The sequence below is a fragment of the Tamandua tetradactyla genome, chromosome X, assembly GCF_023851605.1.
Source record: "Tamandua tetradactyla isolate mTamTet1 chromosome X, mTamTet1.pri, whole genome shotgun sequence".
NCBI classification, from domain to species: Eukaryota; Metazoa; Chordata; class Mammalia; order Pilosa; family Myrmecophagidae; genus Tamandua; species Tamandua tetradactyla.
In genome coordinates, this window is record NC_135353.1 from 162,406,326 (window position 1) to 162,429,625 (window position 23,300).

At 40.3% G+C, this 23,300-nt stretch overlaps 1 protein-coding gene across 2 annotated transcripts; it reads right to left on the reverse strand.

The window, feature by feature from the left end:
• Positions 1–249: 249 nt before the first annotated feature.
• TLR7 (toll like receptor 7) lies at positions 250–23,086 on the reverse strand. Of its 2 annotated transcripts, none has more exons than XM_077146366.1 (3): positions 23,007–23,086; positions 22,536–22,634; positions 250–5,168 (listed from the first exon to the last, which is right to left on the reverse strand). In XM_077146366.1, exons 2-3 carry the CDS (start codon positions 22,536–22,538, stop codon positions 2,019–2,021), a joined length of 3,153 nt encoding a protein of 1,050 aa, XP_077002481.1. In that variant the 5' UTR covers positions 22,539–22,634; positions 23,007–23,086; the 3' UTR covers positions 250–2,018. The 2 variants fall into 2 exon arrangements, with proteins under 2 accessions (XP_077002481.1, XP_077002482.1); XM_077146367.1 differs by having other exon boundaries at positions 22,978–23,085.
• Between the last annotated feature and the right edge of the window lie 214 nt (positions 23,087–23,300).

The following is a 23,300-nucleotide window of genomic DNA, read 5'->3' on the forward strand; positions in this document are numbered from 1 at the left end:
CCACATCTTTCTGAGAGATCAGTCTGAGGAGGAAGGACACACCCTCATCAGTTGCAGGGTTGAAGGGGCTGGGAGCCAAGCCTTGAAGGTGGAGTGGAATTTATGGAAAACCTGGGAGTCTCTTCCAGTGCGGAGCCAAGCAGAGGAAGAGCCTGTATTTAGAGCTCTGTGGGGACTTGGCAGGCATGCACCCCTTGTAGCCTGAGCTGGTGGCTTTTGCGCTGAGCCAGCTATGAACTTCCCAGAAGACCTACAGGAACTTAAAAGAGTGGCTTGTCAAGATTACAAAGGAATTAAAACTAAGAACATGTGTTGCTGAGTTTTGGTTTGTTTTCCTAAAACAAACCACTGTACTTAACCTCATGTCAAAATATGCCTGTGGTTTCTGAGTTGCGTTATTTTTAGTTTCCCTTCCTCTTGATCCATTGCAGAAAGTTGAAATTGTCTGCAGGTGGTTTATAACCATAAATATAGAACCATAAATTACTAAGAGAATTAAAGACTTATGTATTTATGTGTTTTAATAGAAGAAAAATTATGGTGGCCAATAGTCAAAATTTTATGGTGTTAACTTTGTTTACGTTGAACAGAAAGGACATTGATTAAGCACAGTAAAGCTTGCAGAAGTTGTCAAATAATGGATGCTAGCAACTTAATTACTTCTATATTCATTCTCGAGTTGATTTGGGGAATTTTTGTGATCCTTTTTAATTGATCCTATATCCTTTGGAAATTTTTCATTTACTATGTATTCACAGCTATACTTAAAGCAAAACCTTTGATATTTCCATTATGAGGAAAATACATTACCTCCAAGCTAATGTCCCAGGATTTGAACCCATAAACACGATTTTCCATATGGCACAGACATCTCTGTAGGATAACTTTGTTCATGAAATCAGGGGAGTTGGTTGAATTTCAAACTTTGAACTCATGTGAATTCATACCCAGTTAGAAGGACATATCTTGGTTCTTTTTGTTGGGTTTGAGTACTAAAGCTGAAGTTCAAAACAGAAACTTTCTCATTATTAAGGTCTGTAAACCTCTTTTTCCTGCTCCCCCATCCCTGCAAAATGGAAGGAGTCTTGTCAACCTGTCTGTAGGTATAAACAAATAAATAAATGCTCTCGGTGTCCTCCTTGCGGGTTGACGGTCAAAACCATCTAATATTGGTGGATCGAGGTCTTAGATAATTACAAATATATGGCACTAGTTAATTAAGCAGAGTTTGAAAGATCATTGGATGAAACGATTATCCTTTGAATATAGTCGTTTGCAGTGCAGATGAAAATGTTTAAGCACATAATCATCAGAGGTAAAGAGTGTCACTTTATAGGAATTCAGATCATTAAAACTTTTGTCCATTTGTAGGGAAGTCATGTCTTTAAGTGATAAAAAGTTTCAGTGTTTCTCACTATTTCCCCGTGGAACCCAGCAAAGCAAATCCGGATTTAAGAAGTAGCGAAGACAAGCAGCAACCATGTGCTCACTGCCAACACTCAGTCTGACCCAGAAGGGGGCCACCTAGCCCCATGGAGCAAATGCTTGAGGAGTGAGTTAACGAACTAGGTTTTTATTTCACTGAATGAACTGTGAGACATTGTGGTGTCACATAGACAGAACCTGGGCATTTCCTCCCATTTCTGAACACACCAGTACTTATTAAGATAGAAGCACAGTTTTTCTCAAATTTGCATGTATGTTTTGTTATCACAATTAGAGAAAAATCAGAGCGCCATGTCCTCTACCCACCACCCTGCTCCCAATAGTATTTTATGCAAGAGCCTAGGGGAAAGACTCAAGTCCAGATGGAGACGCAGAGAGATAATAAGCAAGACTTGATCTTATAATAGAAATCCCATCTTTCCAATTCATGTGTGTAATGTTGGTGACTCTCTTCTTATAGGGGCAATTCTTGGAGAAGTTCGAAGCATCATTTTGGCAGGACATTGTTGGAGAATCTATGTAGCTCAATAATCAACTTGGCAAGCTAGGCAGTCACATTTTGCAAAGAAGGGTTAGACAGTTTCCTTGAACACCTGACTATAGGCCACGTGATTGTCCATGGCCAGGGCATTTTTTAGACATTGCCAGAAATATGGGTGGGCCTGTGGGTTTGTCGGCCACTCAAGGACAGATCGCCCACAGAGCCTCTTCCGAAGCTGGAGGAACTTGGACTTCTGAAGGGGCTTCTCAAGAAATATCAAGATAATCACATCTACTTTTTCATCCATGAGCCTCTGATGGGACAGGTAAAATGCTATCTTAAAGTTTTCAGTCTTGGCATAATTGTCTGTCATCACAAACACTGTCTTTTTGCTAAGCTGTATGCTCTGGGAAAGATTTTCCAGAACCGGCTGCCCTGGTAACCAGTCCCTTTCCTCAAGACATAAATTAAAATGTTTCTCTCTTGGGTCTTCCAGTTTGGCCACCAGTTCTTCTAAAACCCACTCCGTCACTGCTGGGTCTCTGGTGTCATACACAATAAAAGCATCATAGCAAGGATCTGGTGATATCAGACGCTGATACCCCTTTATCTTGGCCTTGCAGAAATGGTAACTATACCACACATCCCAGAAATAAAGGTGGTGTGCTGTCATAAACATCATCAGAAAGAGCGCCACAGATATCGAAAACGAGTACAGAATCAGGTTCGTTCTATCTAACTCACAGGTATACAAATCCAAGGAAACCACACTTTGGCCCTTGTGTGTTCCTGGCCCCACACAAGTCACCTCTGTGGCCAGATAAGGAATAGTGACTTCTGTGTGGTTAACCCACCAGACAAACCAGACAGCATCACATGTGCACAGAAATCGATTATGGTGCAAAAGCAACATTTCCAGATTGTTGAGGACATTTTCTGGGAAGCTGGTCTTTTGGATAATCTGGATTTTATTTGAGCTGAGGTCCAGATAGCGCAACTGGAAAGCATCTTGTAGAAAATACTTTGTCAGATGCCTGATTTGATTTTTCTTAAGAATCAGTTTCTTGAGGCTTCTGGAACAGTTGGATAATCTCTCAGGGACAGTCTTTATCTGGTTGTGGCTGAGGTCCAAAGTCTCCAGATTCTCTAAAAATTGGAGTTTTCCCCAATTAAAAGACTTGAGCCCATTTTTGACCAAGTAGAGGGTCTTTAGATTTGGAGGCATACCGTCAAAAACTCCAGGAGGCAAGAAACTCAGGGAATTTTCAGAGATGTCTAATTCCTCTAAATTTAGCAGATTCTTGAATAATTCCAAATATCTGTTATCACCATCTCTCCATAAAATATCTAAGTGGTTTCCTCTGAATTCCAGAGTTCTAAGAGATTCACTTTCCATGGTCCTGCTGGTAGAGGTAGCGATGGCATTGTTGTTCATCATCAGTTTCTTCAGGACTTTTAGGTTCTTGGTAAAGTTTAGCATGTGAGTAATTCCTTCTGATTGAAAGTAATGGCTGTTATGGCTGATATCCAGAACTTCCAAGTTGTGTAGCTCCTTAAATGCTGTTGAGTAGAGTAAATCAACTCGGTTGTTAGAAAAGTCCAAATATTTCAACTCCACTAAAGGCTGGAATTCACTGCCATTAAGAGTTTGGCTAATGCTGTTTCCTGACAAGTTTAAACATTTGAGGAAAGAAAGATTTTTAAAATCTGAGGGCTTGATAAAAAATATATTGTTTTTACTTAGATCCAAGGTCTGACCATACATGTAGCAATCTTCATTACGAGGCAAGAAAGTAGGAGTCTCTTTGCCTTTGGCCCTACAGCTCCTTGCATATTCATCATATCTGAAATAATGTAATGTGTCAAAGACCTGGGGCCCATAACTCTCTACAGAAGTTCTGGTGTTAGGGCAGAAGCCAACTTCACTTGAATCTCCTGAAGGTGATATTTTATTCACTGAAAGATCTATGACTTTCAACCTTTCAAATTTCTTAAATATGCCGAGGTCAGCGATTTTTATAAAGTTGGTGCCGAGATCGAGAACTTCAAGTTTGGAAAGACTATGTAATGGGGAGAGGTTAAGGCTTTTCAGCTCTTTAAAGACATATCCTTTGATCCGCAAAATTTTCAGGTTTTTCAGTGAAGAAAATGCGTCTGAAAGATTTACAAATGCATGATAGACCTGAAGTTCACAATTGAAAGACAGGTCCAATTGGACAAGGTTGGGAAGAAAATGCAAAAATTTGGCGTCTCCCATTTCTTTGGCCAATAAGTTTTGAGAAAGATCTAGCTCCTCAAGTTTATGAATGTTTTTAAACCATCTTGGGCACACACTCTGAAGAGAGTTACTATGCAGACGTAAAACTTTTAATTCTGTCAATGCATCAAATGCATGATTGTGAATCTCTAAGGGAGAATTATTTTTACAGGGTGTACAAGGAAATGGGACATTATAACAACGAGGGCAATTTCCACTAAGATCAAGAATTTGTAGTTGGTTGAGGTCATTAAAATCATGTTCTTGGATTTTTACAATGACGTTGTTGTAAAGATAGAGTTCAGTTAAAGTAGATGGCAAAATGGTGGGGACAGCTGTGACATTGTTATCTTTTAGGGAGAGCACTTTTAAATTTTTCAGATGTAGGAAGGCATCTTTTTCGATTGAAAATGAAACATTGCAAGGATTGCGAAAATAACAGTTTTGGCCCAGATACAGTATTTCTATATTGGCCAGTTCTGTTAGATTGTCTTTGACGATGGAGAAGATGTTATTAGCCTCAAGGCTCAGCAGCCGTAAACTGGGAGGAAGACCCTGAGGTATCTCCAGTAGCTGGTTTCCATCCAGATAAAGGGATTGTAAATAAATAAGTCTACTAAAGCTTCTAGGTTTAATCTGCAGCCTCCTGGTACACACATGGTCTTTTGGCCCCAGTCGAATAGGCACACAGTTGCATCTGAAATCAATCTCTACCAGATGGTCCAGATTGTGGAAGGAGTCTGGGGAGATGCCTGGTATGTGGTTAATGGTGAGGGTAAGGTTGGTGGCATTGGTGGGAATACCTCTGGGGATTTCTGTCAGATGCTTGTCTGAACAGTCCACGGCCACATGGGTCTTTGAAGCATCCACAGTGACATCACAGGGAAGAGTTTTAGGAAACCATCTAGCCCCAACGAGTTTGGAAATTAGGATCATGTTTAAAAGTATAAGAAATTGTCTATTTGATGTCCACATCAGATATGCCTGAAAGTGTAGGAAAGAACAAATTATCACTCTGAATTATGCCAAGAATAAGAATGAAAAATTCCCATTTTTTTGCCTCTCTTTTGCCACATTTTCAAAATAAACGATTTAGGTCTTGTTATAACTGTCTAAATAGCACCCCCAGGGCGGGCCACAGTGGCTCAGCAGGCAGAGTTCTTGCAATTCCCGGTGCCTGCCCATGCAAAACAACAACAGCAACCAAAAAACCTCATTATAAATAGCACCCCCAGCTCATGATTGTATTTATCAATTACTGAGGTTGGCAAACAGTGCAGTGACACATTTAGCTTTTAGCATCTTACCATTTCAGTTTCATGGCTTTTAAGGTGGTAGAAGCAGCATTTTCCTAGTATTATTTCTTAGAAAGCTACCATGGAAGAGCCATCAACTGGCTGCCAAAGTTTGAAATTGTGGGGATTATGGAATGTTTAAATGCAAATATGCTTGGGAAGAATAACATTACGACTAGTGTTTGCTTCCTAAGCCAGCCCTAGTTACAAGTCTTTCACAGTGTTTGAGTCTCGTAATAGTCTAAGAACAGGTTGAAAAGGAGACCCAGTATTCCCATTTCACAGAGTAAAACATAGCTCAGCAGTTTTAGTTGTTTTGTCGAAGGTCATCCAACTAATAATTGGCATTTGATTATCAAACATACACTCCTGTCACTTCAATGCTGCCAGTCTATAATCTAGCTTTCCTCTTGGATTGTTTTAGGAAATCATCTCCAGGATGATTTGGGGATGAGCATTCTCTCTGCACAACAGGGTCACATCACATGAATTAGAAGAATAGAGAGTGGTACAGTTAGGGCACTGTCTGGGTGACCATTAGTCAGGGTAACCCCATATAACTGATTGAGCAAGATACTTCTAAGAGTGAAAGAGGGACACTGTTAATAATTGTGCCGAGACTACAGGCATAAACCAACATTTATAAACCAACATAAGTTCCAGGCACACTGGAACTTATGGGCACCTACCCATAATGATGATCCTTGGGCATCCAGGGATACCATGAGAGACCCTGAAACCCTAAGGAGAAATATCTTAAAAGTAAATGTGAGAAGCATCAAAGAGCTTTGCTGACATCACCATATTACCTTGAATTGGCTCTGCCTTTAGAGGATTTACCCATGGACTTGCTCTCAAGTCTCAGGATTTCTATCAGCATTTTCCTCTACAACACTGGTTTTAGTTTACTGCATGCTTACTTAATGGAATGATCCAGCCTGTATCTCGACAACAGTCTTATAGCTCAGCTAATCCCTTTGTCCTCCCAATTGACTGTATCAACCAATTACATTTGTATCCAATAAAACAAATACTTACTTTAATTCCTCTAATAGGAGGGAAATAAGCTAATTTTCCCTTGACTTTCTTTTTCTCCAATGCAAGATGGTTCAGAACGGTCTCAGAGGTCTTCTTCACAACCTTTACATGCCAAAAGTTTGTTGGAATTAGAGGTACAATGTTGTCTTTTTTTTTTTTCTTCTTTCCCCACTCTGTCTCCTCCTCCACATCATTAAAGCCATTCAGTGAGTCTGGTTGACTTCCTTCATTGTTCTTCTTGACATGTTTCCTACTTTTCCATTTTAGCTGACACAGTCTCAGTGGGGACCCTATTATTTCACCCTTGGTCCACTCCAAAGCCTTTTCCTTGTCTCCAGGCTCTCTCTCTTTCAATCCACCCTGACCAACAAACTTCCCAAGTACAAATCAGTCATCATGACATCCAAAGTCTTCCATAATTTGACACTTACCTACTTGGTCCCCTACCCACTTCTCTAATTGCTAATCCCATACCCAGCTCCCTGACTTGCAAGTCCTTGCACTTGGAGTACCCTACTATACCATCTCCATTCACCAGAATTCTAGTTATTCCTTAAAGCTCTACTTCTCAAAATGGAGACCTCAGACCTGTGGAGGATATGGCAGTAGTCCAGGGGGCTACAGGAAGCCCTTACCTAAATATGGTACATATTCCTCAAGCATCAGGCTATCACAAAGATTCAGGAATAAAGGTTGAGTCAAGAAGGGGAAAGGGATTCAGAACAGGGATAGGAGAGAAGTCAAGTAAGCTATTTATATGGCCTCTGATAATAGGAATCCAACCCTGGATCCCACCCCCAACTGTGCTTCTGTCAGAAGACATGATGGGTTCATGGATCCCATTATCAGAAGGCAATAGGGAATGCTGCCAAGAATCATATGGATCAGGGAGGAGAGCTGTATTCCAGATGAAGCCACATGGGTAAAGGACCATCATGAACCAGGTGCTCCCTTCCCATCCCATTACCATAAACCTAGATGAGACCCTGGGAAGAAGTGGGAGGATCCCTAAGTTAACTAAGTTAAAAACCTGAAGTGATTCTGACAGTACTAATAAAACTGAGCTTTCCAGGATATGCCTAGTTTTAGTATTATTGTGAACAGGGTAAAAAGAGGCTCTGGGGCAAAAGAAGTTCAGTTATAGTGAATAAAGCTACACCTTACCAGTTGTAATAGTTAGGTTCTGGTGTCAACTTGGCCAAATGATTATACCCAGTTGTTTGGTCAGGCGAGCACTGGCCTGACTGTTGCTGCAAGGATATTTCATGGCTGGTTGATTAAATCATCAGTTAGTTGACTGCATCTTTGGCTGATTACATCTGCAATCAGCTAAGGCGTGTTTCCCACAATGAGATAATCCAATCAGTTGAAGGCTTTTAAGGAGAAAGAGAGACTCATTGCTTCTTCAGCCAGCAAGCTTCTCCTGTGGAGTTCATCCAGACCCTTCATTGGCGCCACCAGCTTCACAGCCTGCCCTACAGATTTTGGCCGCTCCCATTCCCATGGTTGCGTGAGACACCTTTATAAATCTCATATTTACAGATCTCTCCTGTTGGTTCTGTTTCTCTAGAGAACCCTGACTAACACACCAGTGGTGTGCTGGTAAATGTTTAACAACTGGCTCCCCACCCTTTCACTCCCTGCAAAAGCCTTGAATTGTTAAGTCCTGCTTTGTAGTGTTTGCCAATTTCCACAATGTAAATACTCCCCATGGCCAATTTCAAGCTACCAGTGTGATGTCACTGAATGTAGAGTTGGGAAAAGATGTGCAGAATCACTCTAATGAGCCTGTGTGAGCTGAGTCCAGCCTTTTTCTCCTTTCTAACTTTTATCTTGCAGCTGTCCACTTCTCATCTACTGTATTACCACACCAATTCACTTAGCCATCAGATCTCACCTGGTCTATGACATTAGACTCCTAAGTGGTCTTCCTGATTCCCCTTCTTCCCTATCATTCATCAAGTGACATCAGAACATTCTTTATAAACATGAGTCAGGTCAACCACAATGGCTTCCTATTACACTTTGAATAAAATCCTGTCTTTACCTTTGCTTCAGATATTACACCTGTTCTGACCCCAGCCTACCTCTCTGACCTTGAACCATCGTTTCCCTCTCTAACCACATACCTGCCACCTGATTTCTGTTCTGCATTCAAGCCAAGCTCATAACCACCTCAGCCTTGAAACTTGCTGTTCCCTCTTCCTGACGTTATCTTTTGCCCCTCTTCCTGCAGCCAGATCTTTCTTATCCCTTTGATGTCTGTTCAAGGGTTGCATCCTCAGAGAAGCCTTCCTGAACCAACTTATCTAAATACCTTTTGTGTAGTAATAGTAATAATGATAGCAATAGTACTTAACTAACATAGCTCTTACTATATGTTGGGCATCGTTGTAAATGCTCTATATACATTAACTCATTTACTCCTCAAATAACCCGTGAGGGCAATATTATAGGTCCTCGGTCCCTCATCCAAAACCTTGGGGGATAGATGTGTTTTGGAATTCAGAATTTTTCTGATTTCAGAACATAGACTGATTCACATACCCTATGTTGTGTACTATTCCTTTTGGGGCCTGGGGCAGCATTCAATAATCAAACCTACAAAAATTTCTGCAGCAAAGCACAGGACTGTTCACTTTAAGCTGAATTGAAAAAACAAAAAGAATAGCTAATTCATTCAGTTCAGGTCAAGACGCACCTCCAGATGAGTTCAGATTATGTTGCGTTTTGCCATTAACTGAGGTAGAAGTTAGAAAAAAAGCAGTTAGTTAGGGAATTTTGGAATTGCAGACCTCTATTACTATCTACATTTATAGATGAGTCAACCAAGGCACAAAGAGGTATATGCACTCTCTGTTGCACCATCCTGCTTTATTTCCTTCATAGCCTTAGCACAATCAGAACTTACCTTGTTGATTTTGTGTGCTTATTTGTTTATTGTCTTTTTTGTACCAAATGTAAGCTCCCAGAGCTTAGCTATCATCTCCTATGGCAATGCCTGGCATTTAGCACGTGCTCCATTTTGTTTGCTGAGTACATAAATGAAAGAAAGAATGAATAAGTGAGTGAATGAAGTAAAGCAAAAAACTTCAAAGATATTTCTCCTTAGAGTAAATTCCTTCAAGCTATACATCCAGACTCCCCAGGGGTCATGCTCTGTCTCTTCTGTCTCTCCAGGGATTCCTTTGGGGAAAGGTTTAAGAAGCTCTACTTTTATAAGGTCCAGCCCCAATTTATCTTCTTCAGGAAACCTTATGGGAAGTTATGGGTCCCTCTTCTCACTTCCTACCACAGAAGACTATGAAAAGAGCTCTGAGTTAAGGGATGGAAGAACTGGGTTCCAGTCCTGACTTGGTGGTCACTGTCCTTGGAGCCCACTGAGGGAGGTACTGTGCTTAGGAGAAGACTCCTGCAATAGAACAGTAGGCACCTAAACAACAATTTAAGACATGCCAAAGACCCAGACAGCCCTCCCAGACCAAGACAATGGACCTGGACCAGACAATTCTCCAACAGTCTCTCATCTGGGAATTGTACCAAGTATCCAGTGAGGAAGAATTTCTAATAAATGCCAGAATTCCACTGATGCATATTCATTCTTTCATTTGAAAAAAATAATAGTGATTGAGTACCTACCAGAGATGAGAGATATTCAGTACCTGTCCTGAAAGAGCTCTAAATCTAGTGGAGGACAGAAAAATACATATAGATTTAAAATACAATGTGGAAGACCATTAGTTCTTTTAGGACAAGATGATGACACTTGTATGTAATTGTGTGTAGGTTAACTATTTGTTGTTCTTATTCCACATGATGGTTTCTGATACTCCTGATTAATTATTTTTATTATCTTCATAGAGTCCAAGGATTGCTGTCTTCCAATATCCTTTCCCCCCTCTCTCAACTCATAGTGATAGAATGTCCATTTGTCACTCTGAAGAGAAAAAAAAGCATTTCACAGATAACTGCAACTAAGTGTGGCCATGTGACTAAGATCATGCCAGTGTGATGTGAGAGGAATCTATATGTGCAGTTTCTGGGACTTGTCCTTAAAGGGAGGGACTGTTCCCCTTCTCTCTGCTTCTGTCGGTTTCTTGTAATGTGGGTGTTGGACTAAGCAGATGAGGAAAATAGGCTGGAGGTTGTGGAGCAGCTAGGTAGATGAACCATGGCTTTGAATGACCTCACAGAGCAGAGTAGAAACACCAGCTCTGAGCTGCTATCCTCCAGGGGTTTAGGAGAAATAATAAAAGGTTACTGTTAAGCCAATGTTAATTTAATTTCCTGTTGTACAAAGCAAAGTCTAAATTGGGACTTGGAAATAAGTTGCTGCCTTATTTTTTAGGTTCTTAGGAGAGAACCTAAAATATACGACATTGATGTCATCAGGCTGAGGGCAATGAGGACTCAGATACTGAAGGCCAGAAAGCTGGTGCCCCATGTTATGCCATTAGAGAATACTTGATAAAACTATCACCTGTGTTATCTTAGAAGGCAGAACATGTGACAAACATGACTTTAATCTTAGGGGGAAGAGTTGGCAATATTCATAATGGGGATGTGTGTTGGTAGCTTCTTATTGTTTTCAGCCATTTCTTATGAGAGAATGAATTAGGGCTGAAGTTAACTAATCTACAGGCAGAGATGGAAGGAAATATAGCTTTGCTATATTTCTCTGCCTGTAGCCCTGAACTTTAAGTTGATTAAGTGGCTTGCAGGGTTGATAAAGCTAACCGCTTTAACCCAAACTAAAGCAGATGTAATGCATAGAGTCAAATTATCAGCCTTAAGAGGAAAATAGGAGTGTACCCACATATATTTTCCAAGCACATTCTAGCAGACAAAATGAAAGCCAGTCCAGGGCAAAAATCTGATTGAGTGTTGCCTTCCCCTTGACTCATACAACCTCTAGGTAGTTGCATTAAATTGAGCTGCATTAAATCCAGCATTGACAGAGCACAGGCTTTAGACTTAAAATTGTCTACTGCAGTGCTGTCTAATATGATTGCCACTAGTTACTTGTGGCTGTTTAAATTTAATTTAATTATAATTCAATAAAATTAAAAAATTCCATTTCTCAGTCACACTAGCCATATTTCAAGTACCTGGAAAGCACATCAGGCTCAGGGTCCCTGTATTCTGTAGGGCAGATACAGAACATTTACATCATCACAGAAAGTTCTTTTAGACAGTGTTGGTCTGGACTAAGGATTGGCATACGTTTTTTGGAAAGGGCCAGACAGTAAATATTTTAGGCAAAATCAACTATATTATTTAGGTATTGTTTAAAATGTATATAATGAAAAATGTAGACACTATCCTTAGCTCGCAGGCCATATAAAAAGCAGGTGGCAGGACAGATTTGGCTCATGGGCCATAGTTTGCCAATCCGTGGTCTAGAAAAAATTCTTCTCTTCTGTTATACCTCTGCATGGAATTAACTCTCAGCAAATTCAATCTAAGACTACCAAGTATTAGAAGAAATTATATCACCCGCCAAGTCTGTCAGGTGGTTCACATGCCACTAATTACAACCAATAATGTCTTATAAATTATTTTAATCCTTATTAAGTTCTGAGAGAGAGATTCATTCACAAGGAGGACAGGGGAGTGCCAAGGTTAAGTAACTGCCTGAGGTGAGTGCTGGCCTCTGGAGCCTGGCACTTGGGTTACTGAGCTGGCCCTCTCAGCCCCTTTGCTATACTACTTCTCGACCAGTCTTGGTGTCAGCTCATCCATCTTTCCCTCGAGGTGGTGAACACTTCCACCTCTGGAATGTTTTTTGTCTTTACAATACTCTATCCTTATGATGCCTGCCACATAGTGCATGTGGGAGAAGTATTTGCTGACTAAATCAAGGCTTTGAGCTTTCTTAAAAATCCCGTATAAAGCACATATTAAACTATCACAGTCAGTGAAGTTTTTCCAAAGATCAGATTTTGACAAGGGCACAAGGAGAGACCAGGACGACTTGGGGCATCTAAAGGAAGGGTTGAAGTAGGGAAATTGCCACGGAAGAAAAGGGGGTGGTATCAGAGGAAGGACGGGAGAAGGGAAACTGTGGACAGATACCTACATAATCCTTTCACCCTAAAGCTTTGTCCCCATGAACCTGAAACCCCAGCAAAAGAGCAGAGGTCATTTGTCTTGCCGGGGACCAGACACAGCCTGGCTGGAGCTATCTCTGTCCTGTGTCAGTAGTTCTGCTACCCAACTGGCCCTTGTAATGCTCTCTGCCCAATAGCCCTGAGGTAGGTGGCTCTCTGCTCTCCATGCCTGCTTCACAGAATGCCTCCAACTCCGAGGTACCATCAAGTTTGCATTCCAGAATCCAGGCCAAGAGGAAGATTAAGTGCAATGAGTATGTTAGGCTCGATAAGCAAGCAGGTGAGGCCAAAAAAGAAAAGAAAATGTACTCAATGAGCAATGCCTTTCTACATTTGTGATTTAAAGAGAAATAATACCTTTGAGGCTCCCAAAATTAAAAGATATTATTGAGAAGATTATTTAAAAACATGAAATATTCTTTTATTCCAGTGAAGATTTCCTTAAGTGTGGAAATTGCCACTTATGAACGAGTGGGATCTATCAGTTTTGTGCTTAGGCGGGAACCTTAGCTTCAACAAACATTGTTTTTAAACTTAAGGGTTCAGCTTTGAGCCAGGTCTGTGTTTGCATTTGCTACAAATATCCTATGTTATTTTGTTTGGTTTGATGCTCTGGCAAGGATGACCAACAGATGTGCGTTTTTCAATAAGCTCATTTGTAGAATAGCCTAACGCACCATGGCATAGGCCCAGCTTTGGCGGTGAGTCATAACTAATTATGCATGCAAATACACCAAGTATTTTGGATGCTCGTTTAGGGAGCTAATTATAGTAAAAATGGGAAGTTTGATTTTACGTGCACAGCCATTTCTATTCCCACAGTAAATCGCTCATTTTTGTTAAAATGGAAGATGTAGAATTCATGTTGAACTGTCATCAATCATTTGTATGTGGTTTTTAATAGCAGTTGCCTTTTATTGTGTACTTATTATGTGCCAGGGGCTGAGGTAGATACCCCATTTATATTCCATTACTGTCCCCTCACAATGAGGTAGAAATGGAGTGTAAACATTCCCATTTCACTGATAACCATTTCACTAATAAGGAAACAGTGATCAGAGAGGTAATTTCAAACCAAGGTCATCCAAATTCAGTTTCAACAAATCATCTTCAAGTTGCCTCATGTAGTTAGAGTAAATGCACCCAGTATCATACGGCCGCATCTTGATTAATTTCCTTTTCAGTTAAAGGATTCATGACACTCTAATCTTTCCATTTTGCCCTTTATAGTTTTTTTTTCCCCCAGGGAGCAAGGAGTTGTGTATTTTAGTTTACCAGGGCTGCTATGGCAGATACAACAAACCAGATGGCTTAAGCAGCAAGAATGTATTGGCTTACAGATTGGGATGCCAGAAGTCCAACGACAAGATGCCGACAGGCCATGCTTTCTCCAAAGTCTGTGGCATTCTGGTAATGGCTCAGTTTCTGCCTCTGTCTCATGGTGCTGCTCTTCTTCTGTCTCCTCCTTTGGCTTCTACTCCCATGTCCAAATTTCTTTGAGTTACAAGGACTCCAGCTATATTGGATTAAGCCCACCCTGTTTCAGTTTGGTCTCATCTTCATAGGATCTTCAAAGGTCCCATTTATAAATGGAACTGGGGTTAGAACTTGAACACTTTGACTTTGTGGGTGGCTTGATTTAATTTACAAGCGAATTGTTTGTTTTCATAAGAAAAATTTCCAAGAGTTAAAAAAAAATAAAGATATTTATGTTTTGGGGGACCTACTTGAGGGAAAAAAAAAGCCTTTTTGGATGATGTATTTCTTAAGAATTGTATCTAATCTCCAGCAATGATGGTATTAAGGTATTTTTTGAATTTATAAGTTTGAAGGCTTTACCCTCATAGTAAAGTATCTGCTTACATATTCATTCAAAAAACATTATTGGGAATTGATTCTTTGCTGGGCTCTGTACTAGACAAGGGAGGGGAATGAAGATGAGTATGACATCATTCCTACCAAATTATGAACCAAATATCTCTGCTGCTTAAATGCCAGAAGACTTGTATCTCTCTTGAGCACAAAACTCTCTCTGATGTCAGAGAAATCCATGGTGGTAAAAATAAGGAAGGCAGGATGAGGGCAAAGTCCATCCTGAAGGTAAAGATGCTTGCTTGTCCTTCAAACAAAAGTTTTAACAAAACTTTCAAAGTTTCAAAGCAGCACAGCTTATCTCCTTGGATGAGCCATTTCTACTGCAGGACTTGAGCCCATATTCAGAACTGAATTCTCAAAATTTGAGATCTGTATTTGATTCTCACCAAAATGTCTATGGTTGTAGAGATTTCATTACTAATAGGGAAAAAACATTTACCAAGATATGTCTTAACTTCATGCTTTTTGGATAGTGTGTTTATTTTCAAAACTTTGCAAGCTTCTCAGAGATGTGTGGATGTAATATGAAGTACTAGAGATGCTTATGTAACTAGGAACTATTAGATGGCAAAATTGAGGAAGTGAGGTTAGTGGTTTTTGTCTTGTAACAAGTTAGAGGAAGAACCAAGATTAATCTGATTTCTCCTTGTGTTTATTTATTCCGGGAGCTAGCAAGCATCTTATGAACTAAAAGTCAAATTAGGACTCATCAGCCTCTCCTTCTGAGACAGAGCTACCGGTTGAATTCTCCAAAACCATGGCTCTCTGTCTACAAAATGTGAGGGCTCAGGTTGCTGATCTCAGTGGTCCTTTCCTACTGTGGTTATTCTGTGTGCCTAAAGATTGCCCCCAGAGCCCCTGATCTGCCTGGGTCCAGCCTCAGCTGGAAGTCTTCATAGTCCTCCAGAATCCCAGGCTGCTGCTTTTTCAAAATGGTCTATGCAAAGTTTTATATCATATGGACCTTCTGGAGATTCCATAAAGAAAAAACATGCAAAAAACCTAGCATATCTTTTATAATAATATTGTATATATTCAGACAAAATAATTGTATTCATTTTGTTCAGCTCTCTGAAATAGTAAGAATAGGAAGAACTAGAGAACAATCCATCAATTTAGGGGACAGGTTAAAAATGGGAAACCACCAAGAGTAGACTATCATGTGTTCCTTAAAAGGAATCCTACTATAACTTTTAGAAAACGAATTTTAAAAGCAGCATCAAAATAGCTTAAATAGTATAATCCCTTTATGATGGAAGTATGTATATATATATATATACATATATATGTATTTATATTTGCAGAGAACAGCATGGAAGAACGCATAAGAAACTTTTAACAGACTTCTTCTGGGAAATAGTATGAAAGGGGCCTTCATTGTGGGGAGGGGAAGGAGTTTTACTTTCTTTTGCTTCTATACTCTGACTTTTTTACACAGAACATACATTGTTTTTGTTAAAACTTTTTTAAAAAATAAAATTACGAGGGCTATTCTGGAGGCTGCTCTTAAGCAAGCTTCAGCTAGATAGTGATAATTACCACAGTTTGCCAACCCCCAACCAAAACCATTCTTGTGAGCCCTAAAGAGCATCTAGGGCTCTATCTGAGATTCTACAGAAGTTTCAAGCACTAAGATTACTTTCTAGAAACCTACAACCTCCAGGTAGGTTCCTAGGCCAGATAAGTCCTGAAACCCGGAGGCATCAGCCTCTCCAAGAACATCAACTAGTTCCACCCCCCCATTCCAAATTATTGACACCCCTTTCTAACATGAAAAAGTTAGAATGTGGATAGCCCGAATACCCCTAAAGATTGGGAGAAGGATCAGAGGAGAAGGAGGAGTTATAACAGAGAAGATAGGATTTAACAAATGAGTATGACTGCTGAATCATTATATTGATATTTCTTTTTAGTCTTCAGTGTCTTGGAGCAGCTAGAAGGAAAAACCTAAAACTGTGGAGCTGTAAACCATACCAAACTGAAATCTGTTCTGTAAATACTTGTAACAATGTACTTTGAAATTGATTGCTTTTTTATAAATATGTTTTATTTTGCAATAAAAATGTTTAAAATAAATATAGATTTTTTAAAATTACGAGGAAAATTATAATGTCTTACTGAGCTGGTCTGAAAGGATTATGTACCCTAGAAACACCACGTTTTAATTCTGATCCAATCTTGTGGGAGCAACCATTTCTTTTAATCCCTATTCAGTAATGTAGGTTGGAACTTGATTAGGTTATCTCCACCAAGATGTGACTCGCCCAATTGTGGATATTAGCCTTTCATTAGAGGAAGATGTGACTCCACCCGTTCCTGATGGGTCTTGATTAGTTTACTGGAATCCTTTAAAAGAGGAAGTATTTTGGAGAAAACTTCAGAACAGTGAGATAGCCATGAAAACTGCCAGAGCCCAGGCACCCAGAGACCTTTGGAGGTGAAGAAGGAAAACGCCCCGGGGGGAGCTTCATGAAACAAGAAGCCTGGGGAGAAAGCTAGCAGACTTCACCGTGTTTGCCATGTGCCTTTCCAGTTGAAAGAGAAACCCTGAACTTCATCGGCTTTTCTTGAGTGAAGGCAACCTCTTGATGGTGCCTTAATTTAGACATTTTTATAGACTTGCTTTCGTTTGGAGATTTTCACGGCCTTAGAACTGTAAACTTGTAACTTAGTAAATTCCCCTTTTTAAAAACCATTTCATTTCTGGTATATTGCATTCTGGCAGCTAGCAGACTAGAACAATTACTATATCAATATTGTAGGAAATTGTGAAAAATGAAAAATTCAACCAGTATTTATTGACTTGTAGGTAGTTGGGACACACACATCAGTGGATAAAACAAAAGATTCCTGCTGTTCTGGAGCTTACGTTTCAGTAGGTCAAGGCAGACAGCAAATAATACATGCACAAATACAATAGTAGCTGTTAGGTGATAGGTATTATGGAAAAAGAAAACAGGGCAGGGTAAAGGGGATCAGGGAGAGGAGGTGGGGTTATGACTATAAATAGGGTGGTCTGGGAAGGTATTGAGAAGAAGCTAATATTTGGGCAAAGATCTGAAGGAAGAGACAAAGTTATCCTTGCAGATATCCATGGGAAAATTGTCCCAGGCAGAGGGAACAGCCTAATGCCAAGATCCCAAGGTAGAACCATACTGGAGTATTCCCAGAATTGGGAACAAGTTCAGTGTGGCTGGAGCAGAGGGGAATAGAAGAATAGGAGAGGCAGGCAGGAAGGGAAGGGGCCTAGGTATGTAGGGCCATGTTGGCCATTGTGAGGATAGTGGTTTCTACTCTGAGTGGAATTGGGAACCATTGCAAATGTTTGAGCTGAAGAGTGACATGGTCTAACTTTATTATAGATGGATTATACTTGTTACTGTGTTGAGAATAGACAATTAGGGGCAAGGGCAGAAGCATGGGGACCAGCTAAGAGGCTATTACAGTACTTGAAGCACAGGATCCAGATGGCAGTGGTGGGAATGGTGAAGGTTGGTCAGATACTGGCCATATATTCAAGGTATAGCCAAGTAAAATAGGACTTCAGAGTTCTTGTAAGAATGGGAGAAGAGGTATTAGAGATAGCAAATATTTCTAAGAGGTTTCCTACGAAGGGGAATAAAGACACAGGGCACTAGTTCACAGGGAAAGAAGGGTCAAGATAATTTGTTCCATGAGAGGAGTAATACCAGCATGTTATCATGCTGATGGAAATGACAAATGGAAGGTTCTGAGAGCCAAAGTACCCATTAATAATAATAATAATGAAAATGATATGGGGGAGAGAGGGGAGAAGGCTGTAGTGTTGACCCTGAAGAGACAGCCGGTTGGGGATATAGTGCAGCAGTGGCGAGAGTGAGCTTAGTTAGAAGCATAAACATTTTATCCTTCATTTAAGGGTCTGCATATCCTTGGACACATCTCTCATCTTCCTTTGATCTTGAGTAGGCCTTCGTGACTGTTTTGAGGGATAGAACACAGAAGAAATGATGCTGCAGAACTTTCTAAGCTAGGATAGAAAAGGGGATAGAGTTTCCTCCTGGTACTCACTTTCCCTCTTTCCACTTGTTTCAGAGTGCTGAGCCACATGTAAGAAATCTGGCTGCCCTGCAGCCACCATATTGGAGAGACCACGTGGAGTTAGAGATTGATCTCAAACGAACTCCAGTTGCTCTAGTCTACAGCTGTTGAGTCTCCCAGCCCAGGCCCAAGACCTGTGAGAGCTAAAACCTTCAGATGACCCCACCATCTAACTCCAACTGTGTGAGAAACCCAGTGCACGAAATGTATAACTGAACCCAGTCAACCTCTGGCTGTTGTTCCAGCCCATTGCATTTTGGAGAGATTTGTTATGCAGCAATAGGTAACTGGAACAGGGGGTCAGACAGAATATATGGGTGCAGATGCTATAGGCAGGAGGAGCATGTGGAAGTTCTCTTCTAATTGCTTCAGATTTCTTCATGAAGTATGAAGCAAGGCTATCAGCCAAGAGCAAGGAGACTGGAGAGAAGATGGTGGGGGTTCAAAGAGAGACAAAGGTGGCGAGTCCTCTTGGAGAGTAGGAGAGTGACTGGTTGAAGTAGAGTATGATTGTGTGGTAGCAATAAGAAGACACCACCATCCCAACTCTGCCCCCTGCCCCATTAAAAAAATCCACTGTTCTGTATTTGATTTACATTTCCCTTCCAGTCTTTATCATATTTTCTTTGCATAGGTATTTTATAGTTGTAGTTAGTTACTTTCACTGAAATTCTTCACAGAAGGAAACTCTTCTTGCGATGTGGCTGAGGCCAGAGGAGAACTTTTTATACTGAGTTAAGAGGATTTGCTCCTCTCCTGACTCCACTCATTTACCCAACCCACCAACCAACCCACTAACCAGCCAGTCAGAAGACCAGCAGGTACTGGGCACCTGCTATGGACTAGTATGGGCCAGGCTTCCAGGACAAGGGCTCTGGACACTCAACTGCTCCCATTTATTTCCAAGATCATGGAGCAGAAAAAAGGCCAAGTTACCCACGTTTCAAAGGAGGTGCCCAGATAAACTTCTCTGGTGGAGAGAGTTGCTTGAGCCATGCTGTGGAAGAAGGAATTTTATGTCCTGGCAGGGGGTCACAGATGGATAGGTTGGGTTGAACCAGAGGGGATAGTTGGCTGGCTGGAGAATAATGAGAAAGGAGATGCAGGAGGTCGGGAGTGGGGGGAGCAATTATTGAAATCCTTGAATTTGAAGTCACTCACCTTTGGCCATGTTGATTTTACACTGAATTATTTGATGACTAGATCTGTGGGGTGTACATCCCCCTAGGGTGTGGTTAGCTTAGTTAGCCCCTAGGGAGATATGAATCAGGGAATTTACTAAAGTGCTATTTGTTTAGTAGACCAAGCCTCCACCGGGAATTTCCCTAGTAGAGTTATGGCTGAATATCCCCTTTTTATGAATTTTGAAATATTTCTACTACAGGGTAGTCTCTGTAAAGTGGGAGTACCATAAATATTAAAGTCTCATTATGTAACAAAGGATATTTTAAGTACAACGATGTAACCCACTTACTTTTTTAAAAAAAGAGACCTTTTATCACTTACTTCCTCTGATTTGACCCCAACATTTAGATTTCAAAATAAAAGAATAAAATGATATAAAAAACAAAAAACAAATAAAAAAAAACAAAAAAAATGATATAAGCTAATTTTTGTAAATTAGGAATTCAGCAGCTATTATGCAACACAGCCAGTACCAGAGACCATAGGCTGTTAAATCTTAATTGACCTTGACATTCTGATTCCTTGTTTTCCCTAAACCAGGTGTCCACACACTTCTACCATAAAGGGCTGGCTTTGCAGGCCATCGGGAATACAGCCTCCCTCACGACTACTCGGGCAAAAACAGCCTGGGACGATATGTAAACAAAAACACAAACAGTGAGGCCATTTGTGGATGCTGAAATTTGACCTTAATGCAATTTTTACTGTCCTGAAATAGTCTTCTTTTGATTTTTTTCAACTATTTAGACATACGAAACATTCTTAGCTTGGGGCTGTGCAAATACAGATCAGGCCAGATTTGGCCCACCAGCTTTTGTTTGCCAACCCCAGCCCTAACCTTTGGTGGGTTTCTGAGATATTGGATCTATTCTTGGGGCAAAAAAAGACTGGTTGGCTAATCTGTGGTGATGGTTTTTAATTGCAGATTAATCAATTTAGATTAATTTAGTAAATGGATTCCTTATTATCCCTTTATTGAACGATGAAGGAATATACCATCGTTAAGAGTAGAATAATGTTTTTACTTCTGAAATGAACTACTGTTAACTTTTCACGCGGTTCGTTCTCATGCTGATCTCTCCGTACCTGCATCTGTTTCCCACAGTGAGATGCATTTCAGTAATTGCCAGGGTTTTGTCAGTGGAATGATTTGACTTTCCATCCTCATTCTGCGAAGTTCAGCAAGCTCCCTGACTTTGGTAATTCACTTAACATTGAATTTGGTCTCTGATTTCTTAACCGTAATATGATTATAATACAGGGCTGCTTTGTGAAATTAATAAGAAAATATATGTAAAAACATTTATTAGAGCATGTAGCACCTGTTTACATGTGCTTTAAAAAATCAAGAACCTACAGCATTAATCCTACAGCGTTAATGGCTTTCTGGCTTGCCTTTTTTTTTTCATTTAACATTGTATCATGAGTATTTCTTCTGTCAAGTATTCTTTTAAAAAAAACATGATTTGATAGTTATATAATATTCTATTTAAGGGGTATATCACAATTAATTAACCCTTCCCCCAACAATCTTTGCCATGTTGCAGCCAATACCTTTGTAAAATAGTTTATCACATCCCTGATTCCTGGAAGTGGAACATCCAGATGAAAGGATATGACATATGACAATTGATGAGGTTCAATATTTATCCTGTGCTTTTTGGTCTTTTGTAGTTCTCCTGGGGAAAACTGTTTCATGTCTCTTTTCTTGTAACAGAAATACCAATTTCCCCCTTTTTGTAAAATAGTAAGCTGTCATAATCGAAGCCCATAGAATGGATATTGAATGTCTCCTGGACCCTAGTCTGTGCTGGGCTTAGTCTATCAGAACAGCATGGTTCCGAGTGTGGTTCTGGAGTTGGCTGGCCGGCCCATGACAGCTCACTAGCAGGGCCGCTGCGCTCAAGCTACTTAACCTTTGGAAGCCAAAGTTCCCTCATTGGAACTTCACAAGGCTGCTTCTAGGCTCAAACAGAATCATGTGTCTCAAGCTCACCTGTGTTCTGTAAAGGTGAGCTATCTTCATTATTATCATTCTCATCTCAAGGGCACAGACAGATGTGGCCAATCGTTTGCATTAAAATAGACATCTGGGTTTCTAGGAAATGAAACTCTGTACGGTTGTTTCCATCCCAACCAATCATCCCCATGGTTAACTCTTCATTACACCCTCAGGATTTAACACAAAATGAGCCCTGGAGCCAACAATCAGATGTTGGTTCCTGGTGAAGCCTCTTCATCATATCTAATTTGGGTGACAAAACTAATTTGAGAAAAAGGCCACTCACTAATGTCTTTAATTTGTGGTCCACTTAATAACTCACACTTGCATCACATTAAGTAGTTTGCAAACAACTTGAACAAATATCCTGTTATTTGAGCCTCCCAATGGCCCCAAGGTTGCTGGGGAGGTGTCACCATGCTCATTTTATAGTCAGAGAAATGGAGTCTCCCAGCGATTGGGTGATAGGCACAGTGTACTTTCAGCAATTTGTATGGTTTTAAAGCCAAAAGCACAGGATGAAAAAAATGAACTCCTCCACACTACAGCCCATATTAACTCTTATAGGAAGTTGGACTGGGCAAACATTCATTAATCTCCAATTATGAAATACCCTCATGATTAGTATTGATTACAAAATTTCAGAAAGCAGTTTTCCCCTGCAAATAACCTAAATACATCTTAAACATCACCCTTGCTAGCTGTTTTTTTTTTTCCCACAAAGATTACATATACCACTTTGCAGGGACCTCGTGGGTATGCTTACCATTTTTAGTCTTCTTCCAAAGTGGAATATAGAAGTCTAGACAAAGACAGCAGAGCATGAGATGCCCAGGGCAGGTGGAGATGGGCTCAACAGCATTAACTAAGATAAAGAGAAAACATCAAACTTCACATTTCAAAGATGGCAATATACTGTATCTTAAAAACCGATTGGGAAAATGCTTTAAATGTGTTGTTCAAACAACTATTTATAGTTATTTCTCAAAGTTATATAGACTAGACACACTCCACGAAATCATTTCTATTGTTATTAAAAGATTAACTCTCTTCGAAGAATTAAACATTTTAGACTAAAATTTCCCTTTATGTCTAAGAAAAATTTTACATGTGATTGAGGTTCCCTCTTCTCCCCTCCTTGCTTCTTATAACAGTTCACACATCTAGTTTGCTTAAGGTGTCAGAATTTGTCCTGAGGTTTAAAATACCTTCTAGGTTGCACTGAGTGATTCTATACCTGGAGTCCTCTGAGGTGACGAGATGGACAGCAAGAAGCCTGGAGACACAGAGACTCTAGGCTTTCAGCTCTAGAGTTTTATTTCAAGTGTGAAGACAAAGCTGGGGGACAGGGTAGGGAGGAAGGAAGAGGGGAAGGGGGAGGAGTGCAGCTATTGAAGCTACCCAGATGTGAGGTTTACAGAAGCACCAGGTTCCTCTTTGGTCTTCTACTATAATTGGGGAAACATCTTGTCTAAATCCAAACAACTTGGTAGATCCATCTGCCTTCTCTTCTATAGCAGGGTTTCTCAAC